General features: G+C 37.9%; 1 protein-coding gene across 1 annotated transcript in view; it reads right to left on the bottom strand.

Annotated features, from left to right (window-relative positions):
* The window catches only part of LOC145675043 (sodium channel protein Nach-like), a 72,991-nt gene that overhangs the window by 22,777 nt on the left and 36,405 nt on the right, over positions 1 to 13,809 (bottom strand). Inside the window, exons 6-7 of the mRNA XM_081745408.1 lie at positions 11,059 to 11,335; positions 7,402 to 7,455 (exon numbers count right to left, since the gene is read on the bottom strand). Coding sequence (XP_081601534.1) covers positions 7,402 to 7,455; positions 11,059 to 11,335 — 331 coding nt within the window. The remainder of the gene's footprint in view (positions 1 to 7,401; positions 7,456 to 11,058; positions 11,336 to 13,809) is intronic.

Raw genomic sequence — 13,809 nt, 5'->3', positions numbered from 1 at the left:
GTAAACATTGATAAATGCTTTTCACTGTGTTCGTACAATCACTTTGTTAATTTATACTTTTTATACCATGAATCATGTAACATCCTATTGCTATTATTACAATCACCAATATCAGTATCCAAAAGTGCCTGAAGTTCTTTTTTTTTTTTTTCACTTCACTTAGATATAGGCAGTGTCGGACTGGCCAAGTTGAGGGTCTTTGGCGGGGGTCTTACAGGCTCCCATATATATATATATGACATACCTTTCTGTACACTCCGCTCATTATTTACTACGAGCTTCACTCTCACTTCCAAGATTACTGTATTTCCTTCGTTGCTCCCCTTCTTGGCAGAATGATAAATTACTTGATAAATTCGACCACATTCTTGGAACAGGACTGGAATCCATTCTAAACTGTTCTTTGAAAGACAGTTCATGGATATAAGCTTCCTTACCAGTGGAGAATGGAGGCCTTGGGAGTCGTTGAGCCATGGATATCGCCATACCTTCTTTCCTCACATCATTCTATGGCTCACGAGCACTAATTGGATCTCTTCTTCAACAGGAGGTTGACTTAGACTCGATTCGAGATGTACAAGAATGCATCGATAAATGGACTAGTCTGGTTGGAATGGATCCCCCACCTAACGACAAAAGACATGTTCAGTCTGTTTGGGATGAACCTATAGTCAAGCTTCGTTTATCTTCATTCCTATCATCAACCAATAACCCAGATGACAAAGCCAGGCTGTTAGCTGTCTCTTCCTCCAAAAACGGAGCATGGCTTCAAGCCCTACCTTCTCACACACTCGGTCTACACCTTTCTAATGAGAGCTTTCGTATTGCTACAGCTCTGCGCTTAGGTGCTAATATTTGTGAGCCTCACTTTTGTCCCGTTTGCAACGCATATGTTGATAATAAAGGATTACATAGTCTTTCATGTAAAAAAAAAAAAAAAAAAAAAAAAAAAAAAAAAGTGCGGGAAGACAATCTCGACATCATATTGTAAACGACATTATTTGTAGAGCCCTCGTTTCAGCGGGAGTTCCTTCAATAAAAGAACCAAATGGTTGTTGCCGCTCTGATGGTAAAAGGCCTGATGGCATGACCTTGGTACCGTGGAAAAATGGAAAAGCACTGGTCTGGGATTTCACATGTTCCGATACGTTTGCTCCTTCCAACTTATCCCATTCTTCAATTCAGGCAGGTCTCGTCGCCTCTCACAGAAAATCAGACAAAAGACTAAAATACTCAAACCTATTGGACAAATATTGGTTTGTAACAGTAGCAATAGAAACCAGTGGGTCTTGGGGTCACGAAGGATCTAATTTCATTAATGAAGTTGGTCATCGAATAGCAATCAAAACTGGTGACCCCCGAGCTACTGCATTCCTTTTCCAACGTATCAACATCGCCATCCAGCGCGGGAATGTGTCATCGATCTTAGGCACATTGCCTCCTGGTAAAGAACTGGACGAGATTTTTCTTCTATAACACACAATAAGACGGAAGTAGAGACATCTTAGGAGGCTGACAACCACTTTGACTATGTTCATGAAGAATGTTTTGAATCCAGTTTGGATAAATATAAATTCTTGGAGGTCATGGCTAATACCGGTAAATTTGGGAGTGGTAGCAACATTATCTACATATTTTACTTTGTTGCTCAAAATCGTTAAAGACCCGAAAGATATTGTTGTCAAGCTGTCCGATGTTTATTTTGGAACAAATATGCTATGACTAATGTTGAAAAATGTATTTATCATTAGTTTGTATATTCTTAAAACATAATATAGTAATATTGTACGTATATTCATTTAAAATATCATACATATAAGAATAGAGATAACAATAAAAAATACATATTCATAAAAGTACATGGGGCCTTCATGAGCATTGGGGGCCCGAGCCCCCCAAGATCGGCTCCTTGGAAGATATATATAGGGTGTATCAAACCACCCGTCCCATATATATATATATATATATATATATATATATATATATATATATATATATATATATATATATATATATATACTTAACACTTCAATTGCGAAACATGATAAGTTAGTGACAAAAATCGTATTTTCTGTATTATATAAGCATATAGTACAAAACATCGCAAAAATGTTACTATAACACTATCAAACGTAAACTTGAAATTACTTCAGTTACTTTGACAGTTTTTTGTTTTTTTTACGCAGTTATTCACTTAGTGAGGCAATCAAATCAATTACTTTTTATTTGTCTAGATTCTGGAATATATATATATATATATATATATATATATATATATATATATATATATATATATATATATATATATATATATATATATATATATATTTCTGTAAACATAAAAAGCAAAGGAGGCAAATGGTCGTGACTTATCTGTATACGCATGAGACAACAGGTGAAAGCGAATAAGCGCAAGGGGCCGTTACGGACTAAAGGGGATCTTTGCTAAGTACGACGTTTTACTTGCTCACGGAGCCGCACTGATATGAGCAAGGTGGGCCGAGAAGACTTCTTCCGGAGAGACGAACTTAGGCTTCCGCAACTTTTTTTGGTAGGAAGCTGGAAGTCTCAAGAAAGCATTTGCGATCGCGAAAATTCGACCAAGTAGTGATGAGCAAATGCAAGACCAAGACCAAGACTGGGGTGGTCTTGGTCTTGGTCTTGGTCTTGGTCTTGCACTGGAACCCTTGGTCTTGGTCTTGCACACCCAGTCTTGGTCTTGGTCTTGCATGCAAGAGTCTTGCAAGTTTTGCATTTAAGAAATCTCAAGCTTTTCCTAGGTAAATTTTACTATGGATATAAGTGATAATAAACTCTACAATGCGCCAATAGTAACGGAAATACAACGTATGTTTCTAAATGTAATATAGTTTAACTTTGTGTAAGTATAATGATAGTGTACAACATAGGTGATGACGTTTCCTTTTTTTAATGGCTGCCCACGCTTCACTAGTTGTAAGATATGCCTAATTCACAACGTTTCGTAATCTGTTTATATTTTTTAACAGATCTAATACTCCACTGGTTCCCAAACTGGGGAGGCTACCCCTGAGACGCATGAAAGAAAATCAAGACGGCACAGATTATTGAAATATCATGAATTGCAAAATTAATTTTACACTCTAAAGGCGTCAGATTTTTCTTTTCAACCGCGATTAGCTAATCCTTGAATTAATCAAATTTCCAATTAAATATTGAGATTTTGTTTTACTGATTCCAATATGTACTCTATGGGGCAGAAACATTGACATAACGCAAAAGTGATGAAAAAAATTGCAGGCTTTCGATGAAGAAGAAAGGAGAGACTTAGCTGTGTTGAACGGACAACGAATGAGAAGGTGTTAAAAAAAGATAGCACTAGGGAAAAAAAAGAAGAATTTTAGATATTGTTACAGGGTTGCCAACCATACGATAATTTATCGTGATATACGATAATTTAAGCCTTAATACGATATACGATAATGCCCTTGCGATAATAGGTGAATATACGATAATTTTAGAACGTACACGTTTTAGCAGTTTTTGAATGTGCAAATAAATTGTACGTGTGCAATAAAGAATTACAAAACACATTTTTAACAGTCATTCTCGCCAAAATAAATCAATAACGATTTGAGAATTGGTAACCCTGCATCTATCACATTTACGTGGAGGTGGCAATATTGTTTGTTCATGATAGATGGCTCTATTATTCCCTTACGTGAATGTTAGCACCTTTGTTTAGATGTGAAAAACAAAGAAGTTAGGATCGTTCTGTGGCAAGTGAAATTACGTATCGCGTAATTACTTTGCGTAATTAAGTATGATAAGGATAGTGACACCGATATGGAGTTCGACACTGAAGATTACTAGGTAAATTTATTATATATTATTGCTACTATTAGTAGTATTATAATTGTTTATACAATTATCACGCCTATAACGAATATACGATAATCTTTTGTAATATACGATAATTTTAAGGACGAAAATCGATAATTTTGTTCTTCAAGGTTGGCAACGCTGTATTGTTAACAGGAGGAAGAGGAACAGGTTAGGATATGGCTGAGGAGGAACTGTATTACGAGGGGATTATGAGAAACGTGCTGGAGGGTATTGTGGAAGGAAAGAGACTGAGGGAGTGAAGGAGACTAGTTGAAGGAAAGTATTAAAACAGAAAATTGCTATGTCAAGACGTTAAGACTAGCTGAGGACCACCGAACGTCAAACCTTCTCAGTTGCAGCAAGTAACCTGCCAATAATGGCAGAATATAGCTATTATGAAGATAATTATATATTTAGCAATATTGACTAAAAAAGGGAGAGAGAAAATTAAAATAATAATTATGATAATCAAACCTCTTAATATTTTAGAATAATTTGAGTGAAAACTGAAAACGATTCAACTGTCTATGTCTTTTGTGTAAATTCAATCTATATAAATACTTTTTACCTGTATTGGAAATACAAAATAACGGCATCAAACGCCAAGTTATTTGAAGTCTCACTTTTGAATATAGATTACTAGCATCAATTACCCACTTCGTTGGGTTAAACTTAATAATAATAATAATAATAATAATAATAATAATAATAATAATAATAATAATAATAATAATAATAATAATAATAATAATAATAATAATAATAATAAATTTCGTTAGTCACTTTTACTATTAGTAAAGCGCTCTCTGATATCAGCCATTTTCGATTATTTTTATATTTCTCTCCCCTCCTCCTCCCCAAGTTGCTGGGCTGAATTTGAACTTAAACGGCATCAGAAATGTCACTGGTCGTCTCAGAGACCCCAAAAACTAGGGATTCGGCACTAATATCGGTCATTTTCAATAAACTTATATATCTCCTTCACCCCATGTTGTGAGGTACGGCATCGGAAGTGTCATTGTTCATCTCAATGACCTCGAAAACCATGAGTTCGACATTAATAATGGTAATTTTTGATAATTTTATATATCTTGTTCCTCTCCCAAGTTGCGGTGCTGAATTTGCATTTACACGGGATCGGAAGTATCACTGTTCACCTTAGCGACCCCGAAAACTATGGATTCGACACTAATATTTGTTCATTTTTGATGATTATTATGTATCTCCCTCTCCCCAAGTTACGAGGCTGAATTTGGTCGTAAACGGTATCGGAAGTGTCAGTATTCAACTCAGCGAACTGGAAAACAATGGATCCAACAATAATATTTGTCATTTTCGATCGTTTTTATATATATTCTCTTCCGTCCACCAAGCTACGGGGCTGAACTTGGATTTAAATAGCATCGGAATTGTCACTGTTTATCTCAGCGACCCCAAAAAAAACTATAGACTCCATTTTAATGTCGGTGATTCTCGATCATTTTAAAATATCTTTCATTCCCCTCCCCTAATCTGCACCGTCAAAGTGATATGACAGAAACCACCTCTGGTCCGATCCTCATCTATGTTGAAAATTTGATCGAGATCGGTCGGCTGGTTCAAGAGATTAGGATTCACAAAAATAGTCACTTTCAATTTTATAATATAAATTTATTGTTGTAGTATAATGTTATATCGTTCAATCCTTGATGTGCCGTATACCTAAGGAGGCTAAAAGTCATATTAATAAACAATTATTCAATGTATAAGCTCCGCCCATGAAATCAAACTTGCGGTCACATGCACTAAGTTTTTGTCAATGTCACGAAAATGTTATTTCGATATTAGTTTTAAGAGCACACACAGAAAATTTCCAACGGATGCTTGAGTCTCGCAGTCAAGGCTATACCCATGTAGTCGACACCTATGGTGTACGGTATTACCGATGTTCAATACTACATTTCTCTTTAGTTTTGGAAGAACACCACTAATATGCTTTGAAATGAAATGAAGTATCTAGTTTAACGTCCCATGATTATGCACCAAGGCTAAGGGCGATGATCTGAAATGACTGAAATGGTGGAAAGAAGATGAGAAATGACTGAAATGGAGGAAACGAAAAAATAACGAGAAAACCCACGCACACGGTGTTTGTCCACCAAAAAAGGTCACATGGTGCGAGATGACACCTGTGTGTCTTGAAAACGAGTAATATCTACAGAAAACGCGAACAACCAATTCAGAAAACGAAATACTGTTGCTATAATTTACAGGGGCAGATCGACTCACATGGATTGCATAAACTACTGGGAACACATTCACTCCAGCAGCATTTTTGCTGAAGCTAAGAAATCCGTCTCCTTCTTTTTTTTTACATTATATAAAAAAAAATCAAGTAGTGCCCGTACTTGTGCAAGACTCTCGCGCAAGAGTCTTGGTCTTGGTCTTGGTCTTAGTCTTGGTCTTGGTCTTGGTCTTGCACCCCTGGTCTTGGTCTTGGTCTTGCATCGGTATTCCTGGTCTTGGTCTTGGTCTTGGTCTTGGTTTTGCATGCAAGACTCTTGCAAAACCTGCAAGACCAAGACTCTTGCGCTCATCACTACGACCAAGGCCTACAGGTCCTGGGCCTCGTGATCCCTGTAAGGCCCCTCGGGCCCTTGGCGATTGCCAAGTAGCCAACGTGGCTAGTCCGGCATTGGATATAGGCTTACTCGTTTTAGATAAGTAAATAGAAATAAATGAAAAAGGAAGAGACATGGAAGCCTTGAAAGTAAAATGTAGACAAATTCACCAGTATTCAGGAGATACTGTCAACAATCCACTGAGCAGAGTAGGTAGGTGGGTCAGAGTGAGTCATGATGGGTCGGTGGTTTAGTGGATCATGATGAGTCTGTGGGTCAGAGAGGGTTATGGTGGCTCGATGGATCAGTGGATCATGATAGCTCGATGGGTCATAGTGGCTCATGATGGGTCATAGTCAGTCATGATAGTAGGTGGGTAAGAATGGGTCATGAAGAGTCGGTGGGTCATAGTAGGTCATAATGGATCGGTGGGTCAGAATGGGTCATGATAGGTCGGTGGGTCAGAGTGAGTCATGATGGATCGGTCGGTCAGAGTAGATCACGGCGGGTGGTGGGTCGCAGTAAGTCATTTCCTGTTGACCCACGATCCACTCAAAAATCTGGACCCACGACCCACTGACGCACTCCATCTCCGCTACTGATTACATTCCTACCGGGTGATAGTGCTTCTCCGCTAAGACCATACCATTGATCTTCTCTAATTCTTCAAGGGGGCCGCGATGGCTCAGTGGTAGAGCGTTCACCTCTGGTGCTAGGAGTCTCGGGTTCAAACCCTGCTCCCGCCAAGTGAACTTTGTGGTGGACAAACACCGTGTGCGTGGGTTTTCTCGGGATTCTCCCGTTTCCTCCCACTTTCTTCATTCCACCATTTCATTCATTACTCATTATCACCGTCTCCTTTAGCCTAACCGGCATAACCGTGGGACGTAAAACTCAAAATTTCATTTCATTTCATTTCTAATTCTTCAATACTTACCTTTGTTAGCATAAATACAGCTCAAACCATCAGCACCACATGGAACACGATCTCCTGCAATGAAAAACTAATATGTGTAGAAAATTATATCTATTATATTTAAAAAGTAGTAAATTATAAAGGACAATCAAAGACCATGTTGAATTGTTCGGTTACAATCAATATTTATAATCGAAACAGCTTTTAATAAGAGTAAAACAATTTTATGACCTACCTACAATTACGTAATTTCTTGGGACATTTTAGCTATTAGCAGAAGTGCCCTTCCCATGGACTGAAGAACACGCAACCTGCAACACATATAAGTAATGTGGGTTGCCTTTCTTACAACTCTATTATTCATCTTTAATAATAATTTAAAAAAATAATCTGTATGTCTGTCTATGTATGTATCATTAGCTTTTCACATAGAAAGAAGTGATCTATAACACCAAATTTGGTATACAGACAGCTCTTCACAATATCTAAACGCGTACGAAGCCTTTTTTAAATTTTAGGCATGGGGGTTTGGGAATGTCGAAAGTTATGCACATTTCTTCTGTAGTTACCTCTAGAAACACCTTGCATACATGCAACCCACATTACTTCTGTGCTATGTGGGCTCACATAAGAGAGTAGGATAAACATTCTGGTAATCGAATAGTTGACACATTTTTCTTCTTCACTTCTTATCCAGGGTCTGAATTAAGATGCGGCAACAGCCAGTTATTTATAATTCTTCCATAAATGTTCACCCCCAATCCTTCGTTTATAATTCTTCCAAAAAAATGAAATATTTAAGTTTAACGTCCCACGGTTATGCCGGTTAGGCTAAAGGAGACGGTGATAATGAGAAATGAGTGAAATGGTGGAATGAAGGAAACGGGAGAACCCCTAGAAAACCCACGAGCACGGTGTTTGTCCACCAATTCTTCCAAAAATGTTGACTCTCAATCATGGGCGCTCGAAGAGAGGGCAGGGTGGGGCCCGGGCCCACCCTCTGGCTCACGAAAATGTATGCGTAATAAAGCAAACCACGTATATTAAATACCAGAAATACCAGCCGCAATATAGCAACCATGGAGATGGGCCCCTTCTAGAAAAATTTATTCGAAAACCCCTGCTCCCAATCCTTCCTTTATAATAAAACATAGTCTGAGCCTGGAGCCAACTTAATTTGTGGAATTGGAATTGTTATTTGTGGAATTGGAATTGTTATTTGTGGAATTGGTCGTAGGATGGAAGTGCTTCCGATTGAAATTACAGATAAACTTATTTCTTGTATTGAGGTTCAGAATACTATTCACAATTTGTCGGTTTATTCCCGGAACATCCTGTATATACAATGTAATCTGTGATAATTTTAACTACATATTCGAACGAGCTGAAGGCTTGGGGAAATAACTAGTTCTTTGTGGTTTAAAAACTTTATACAAGAACTTAACTTGCTACACTTGTTCTACCATTATTTACAATTGACCCATAACGATAAATCTTTGTTAGTAAAATGACAAATTGCAAAGAAGATTACTTCTGCTTATGAACAAGTTATTAATACTTATGTACTTCCTTCTATTCTAGGGTGACCAAATCGTCAACTACAAGAAACGGGACACCTTTTATTTCTGGATAAATTGCTCCCCTATATATATATTTTTGCCTATCCGTTCCCTCTCTCTCTCTCTCTCTCTCTCTCTCTCTCTCTCTCTCTCTGTATCCCCCACAAAAGAGTAAATTTACACTTTTTAGTTTTAAAACCTATTTAAAAGGTTCTGGAATTAATTAAATAACAAGTAACTATCAGCAACTAAAAAATGAAATATTTGAAAAACATTACTAAAAATATATGAGCGCTCAAATCTGTCACCGACAGAATTTACATTACTCTCAGTATCGGATTCCAACTCCTTTTATTTGCATTTTGTTACTTTTAAACATTATTTCACTTACAATTGATTTTCTTTTTACTTTTACTTTTATAGTTCTATACCTTTGTTACCCTTTCGTAGTATGTTACATCTTAGTCAAATCACGGAAACACTGATGACAGCGCCTCAATGCGCCCAAACAGAGAGTAAAAACAGGTTACATTGTTCTTCATACGACTTTCAGCCTCTTGCACTGTCGTCTGCGGAGTGGGGAGGCCTAGGAGGGAAGACAGTGCAGCCACCACATCCAATATCGCAAACGTCGCAATGACGTTGCTCAGTAATTCGACATACTCCAATATAATCACATAGCTTAGAAAAAATAATATAAATTAGGAAGTTTTAGCGATTCGAAAGGTTTTTTTTTGTACCGAATGTACGTAAACACAGGACATTTTGGCGTTCCGGGAGAATTTTTCGGGACACCGGAAATGGTAGTGAAAAAACGGGACAATCCCGTTTTTACGGGACGGTTGGTCACCCTATTCTATTCAAGGCGAACATTTACTTATAACCTTATTTTAAGCAAATGTTCGTTTTTTCAACTTTGTTTAGTACTAACTTATTTAAATTTTTAGATTTTGTTAAAAGATGGTAGTTCAATGTCACAGTAGAATAGGAAGAAACTAGTCGAATAGATTCTTGAACCTGTGTAGAATAGTAGTCTGCAGTGTTGCCACACTTGGTACAATTGTACCACGCTGGCATTTTTAGCCCCTTTTGTGAAAGAAAAAACTGGTACAATTCTACCCAATTCAACACCATTTTACAAATACTTGTCACATTTTCAAAAGTGTCAGGAAGACTTTTCCTACATCTTATAATACTCATACTGTGTGTTGGACTCTTAAAAAATGCTGTTGAACATTCATCTGTGACGTTGCACCCAGGGGCGTCATTTCAGACCTCGCTTGAAAGGGGCAAAAGCTCCATCTACATAAGACTTTCACGTTTTGTACTAGTATATTAGTAGACAATAGATTAAAGTTATGTATTCCTCAAGCTCTTGGGGATGCAATTAACCCCCAACCCTCCTAAATGACGCCCCTGGTTGCACCGCATAACGCTACGAACTTTCTGTGGAAAATTCGTAATTCGAACTATACCGGGAAACAAATGACGCTAGATGGGCTCATCCGCGCCGCTTTTAGTTTCGTGTTATAGAGCCATGTATTATACTGGTATAAAATAATGGATTCAGCCCTTTTTGTTCCAATTTGGTACTATTATTCAGTCCACTCCAGAACTAGAACTGTGGTAACACTGGTAGGCTGAGTGTGCGCGCAGCCTATAGCTACAAGACTGTGGTGTTGAGTTGAGTATGTGCAGTTTATTTTAACTCTGGCAGGGGCGGATCCATGGACCGTCTCCTCCAGAAGAAGAAACTTTCATATTAATAAAACCCATTCTAGAGTTTGGAGCTCTTAAAAGTAGCTCTAAGTAACAGTATTACAACCCACCGCCCCCCAGAAGTCCGTCCTGGATCCGCCCCTGAACTCTGGAATTGTAAGAAATATTCTTAATGTTATTAAGTCGAACTATTATAGAATGAACCAGCGTTTGTGTTATACAGTCCATCAAACTTATATGTTCATTTCAATAAAATATTATATTAAATCATCCATCAATATAACCTACTTCCAGAAGGAGAAATCTAGAAGTGACAGGTACGGTGATGATGAATTTCAAATATTATATGTGTTTTTATTCTACTGTTGAATCAGTTTAAATTTACACTGATAGCACTTACGCTTTCTTGGATAGAAGTAAGGAGCACAGCCACAAAGTTTTATTGCATATTCCATCCTACATTGCGCTTTGCAATTGTCGTAAGTGTATATAGGATAGAGCATGTTTGCCTTCTCTTTCTCATGAGGATAGAGGCAGTTCCTTTGCGTCACTTGCAACCAGCTGACAGATGTTGTAGAGTACGTCATCAATGCTTCGATAGATAGTTCATAGGGAGGATGGGCATTGATTGCCCTAGAGTCTAATAACGGCACTGAGTCTGGCGAGTGGATGACCAACTAGAAAATACACAAATTCAAATATGTAATGTCATATAAAACCGTAATAAACAATACAATTAGTACCAGTAAAAATACCATAAAGTACATATTGTACTCTCTTGGGAGCAATAGCTCATTGGTAGAGCGCTCACCTTTAGTCCAAGGGATCCTTGGTTAGATCCCAGGTCATGTAAGATTATGGTGAAGACATCGTGTTCGTGATTTTCCTCAGTACTTTCCCATTTCCTTCTAGTTTTTCATTCCACTAATGACTTCTATCCTTCTCTTTTACCCTAAATAATATTATCGTGGAACGTTAATTTATACATTAACCATGTTGTACTAACGAATTAAAATCGCAGTGACGTTTGAGGTAAGACGTCTACCTATGAATTGGGAGGTCCAGGCTCGATCCCGGCTGGGGAATTCTTCTTGTTGTAACCTCCTTCCAATTCGGCTCAGAGGTTCAATCTCTGTAAAATGGGAACCCACTGAAAACTTAGCAGGTAAAGGCGGCAGGAGTGTGGTACGGACATGATCTCCTTATGTATGTGTCAAAGTCTAATAACTGTGGTTCCTTACTCGCACTCATCCCATAGGCTCAAGAGATACACGCAGCCTTCCTATGGGGACTCTTGGGACTCATAAACTGATGGAGCCTAGAGCTAACTACATCACTTTAAGTTTTTATCTCCACCCAGCCTTTGAGTTCAAGGATACACTTTCTTGTTACCTTCCATATGAGGACTCATGGAGCTCTGGAACGTACTTCTGACTGCAACACGTCCTGTATATTCTGAAGTCTAGGTACAGTGGAGTCCCCTGTACACATTCCTTCGGCTTAAGGATACACTCTACATCCCTATCGAGACTCTTGGGGAGAAAGACTGCTGGAGTATGGTGCTGGCTATATTGTATCCTGTATATACTGAAGTCTACAACTGAGAGTGAATTCTTTCCTCCACCCAGTCCTTGGACTTAAGTGTACTCTCAACCTATCTATGATGATTCTTTGTGCTCAAACTTTGTGGAGCTTACTACATAACATTAACTAACTAACTAACTCTATGGCCTATGTAACCCGGAGGTTCAATGCCGCGTTCACAAAAGCTCTCCACTGACTTCTATCCTTAGTTAACTGCATCCAGTTTATACCTTGCATTCCTATCTCTGCGAGATCCACCTTAATATTGTTCTCCCGTCTGCGCCTAGGTCTTCCTAATGGTCGTTTTGCGATTGGTCTTCCAGTCAAGACTTTGAAAGCGTTTCTACTTTCTTCCATCCAAGCTACATGACCTGCTCACCTAAGCCTCCTAGACTTGACGACCCTAACAATGTTGGGTAAACCTTATAAATTATGTAGTTCCTCGTTATGAAGTTTCCGTCATTCCCCATTCCCGTCTCTCTTGTCTACGAATATTCGTCTCAGGATCTTGTTCTCAAATACTTTCAGTCTATGTTCTTCCTTTAGAGTAAGCGACCATGTTTCGCAACCATACAGAACAACAGGCATGATTATCGTTTTATATATTTTAAGCTTCAAATTCCTTGACAGAATACGCGACGACAAGAGATTTTGAACCGAATAGTAACAAGAATTCCCTGCTTTTAGTCGACATTTAACTTCTTCGTGAATATGATTTTCGTATGTTAACATTGATCCTAGACATTTGAAACTATCCACTTTATCAAAAGTATTATTTAATATTTTAGCGCATCCATAATTTGCTGTAATATGGTCCCGATGCACTTCCATGTTATTTAGTTTTCTCTGTATTTACTTCTAAGCCCATGTCCCTGCAAGCGTTTAATAAGATCTCTACATTTCTTTCTATTGTTCTCCTATCATCCCCTATTAAATTTACATCATCAGCATATGCCATAACTTGGTGAATGCCGTTCAACTCTAGGCCCTGGTTGCTATCTTTGATTTTCCTTATAGCGTATTCCAGAACGAAGTTAAATAATAATGGCGACAACGCATCTCCTTGTTTCAGGCCATTTTCGACGTGAAAGCTCGTGGACAAAAATTTTTCTACCCGGATTTTACTTTGGGATTCATTTAAACATATCTTAATTAATCTAATTAGCTTTCTCGGTATTCCGAGTTCTGTAAGAATGTTGTATAATGTTTCTCTCCTAACCGAGTCGTACGCCTTTCTAAAGTCAATAAATAGTTGATGTACCGGGGTATTGTATTCCCAATTTTTTTTCGAGTGTTTGTCGAATGGTAAATATTTGGTCGATAGTTGATCGATTTCGTCTAAATCCGCACTGATAATCTCCAATAATTTCATCTGCATATGGGATCAATCTTGCTAATAGAATATTTGAAAGGATTTTATTGGATGTTGACAGAAGAGAAATGCCTCGATAATTATTACAGTCAGTTTTGTCGCCTTTCTTGTGAATTGGAACAATGATTGATTCTTTCCACTGTTGTGGCAATTCTTCTTTGTTCCAGATAAGGAGGATGAGTTTGTGTATCTTGT

Source organism: Thermobia domestica, chromosome 18, assembly GCF_964235325.1.
Source record: "Thermobia domestica chromosome 18, izTheDome1.hap1.1, whole genome shotgun sequence".
NCBI lineage: Eukaryota > Metazoa > Arthropoda > Insecta > Zygentoma > Lepismatidae > Thermobia > Thermobia domestica.
The sequence above is the reverse complement of the archived record's forward strand: the minus strand, read 5'-3'. Positions and strand labels throughout refer to the sequence as shown.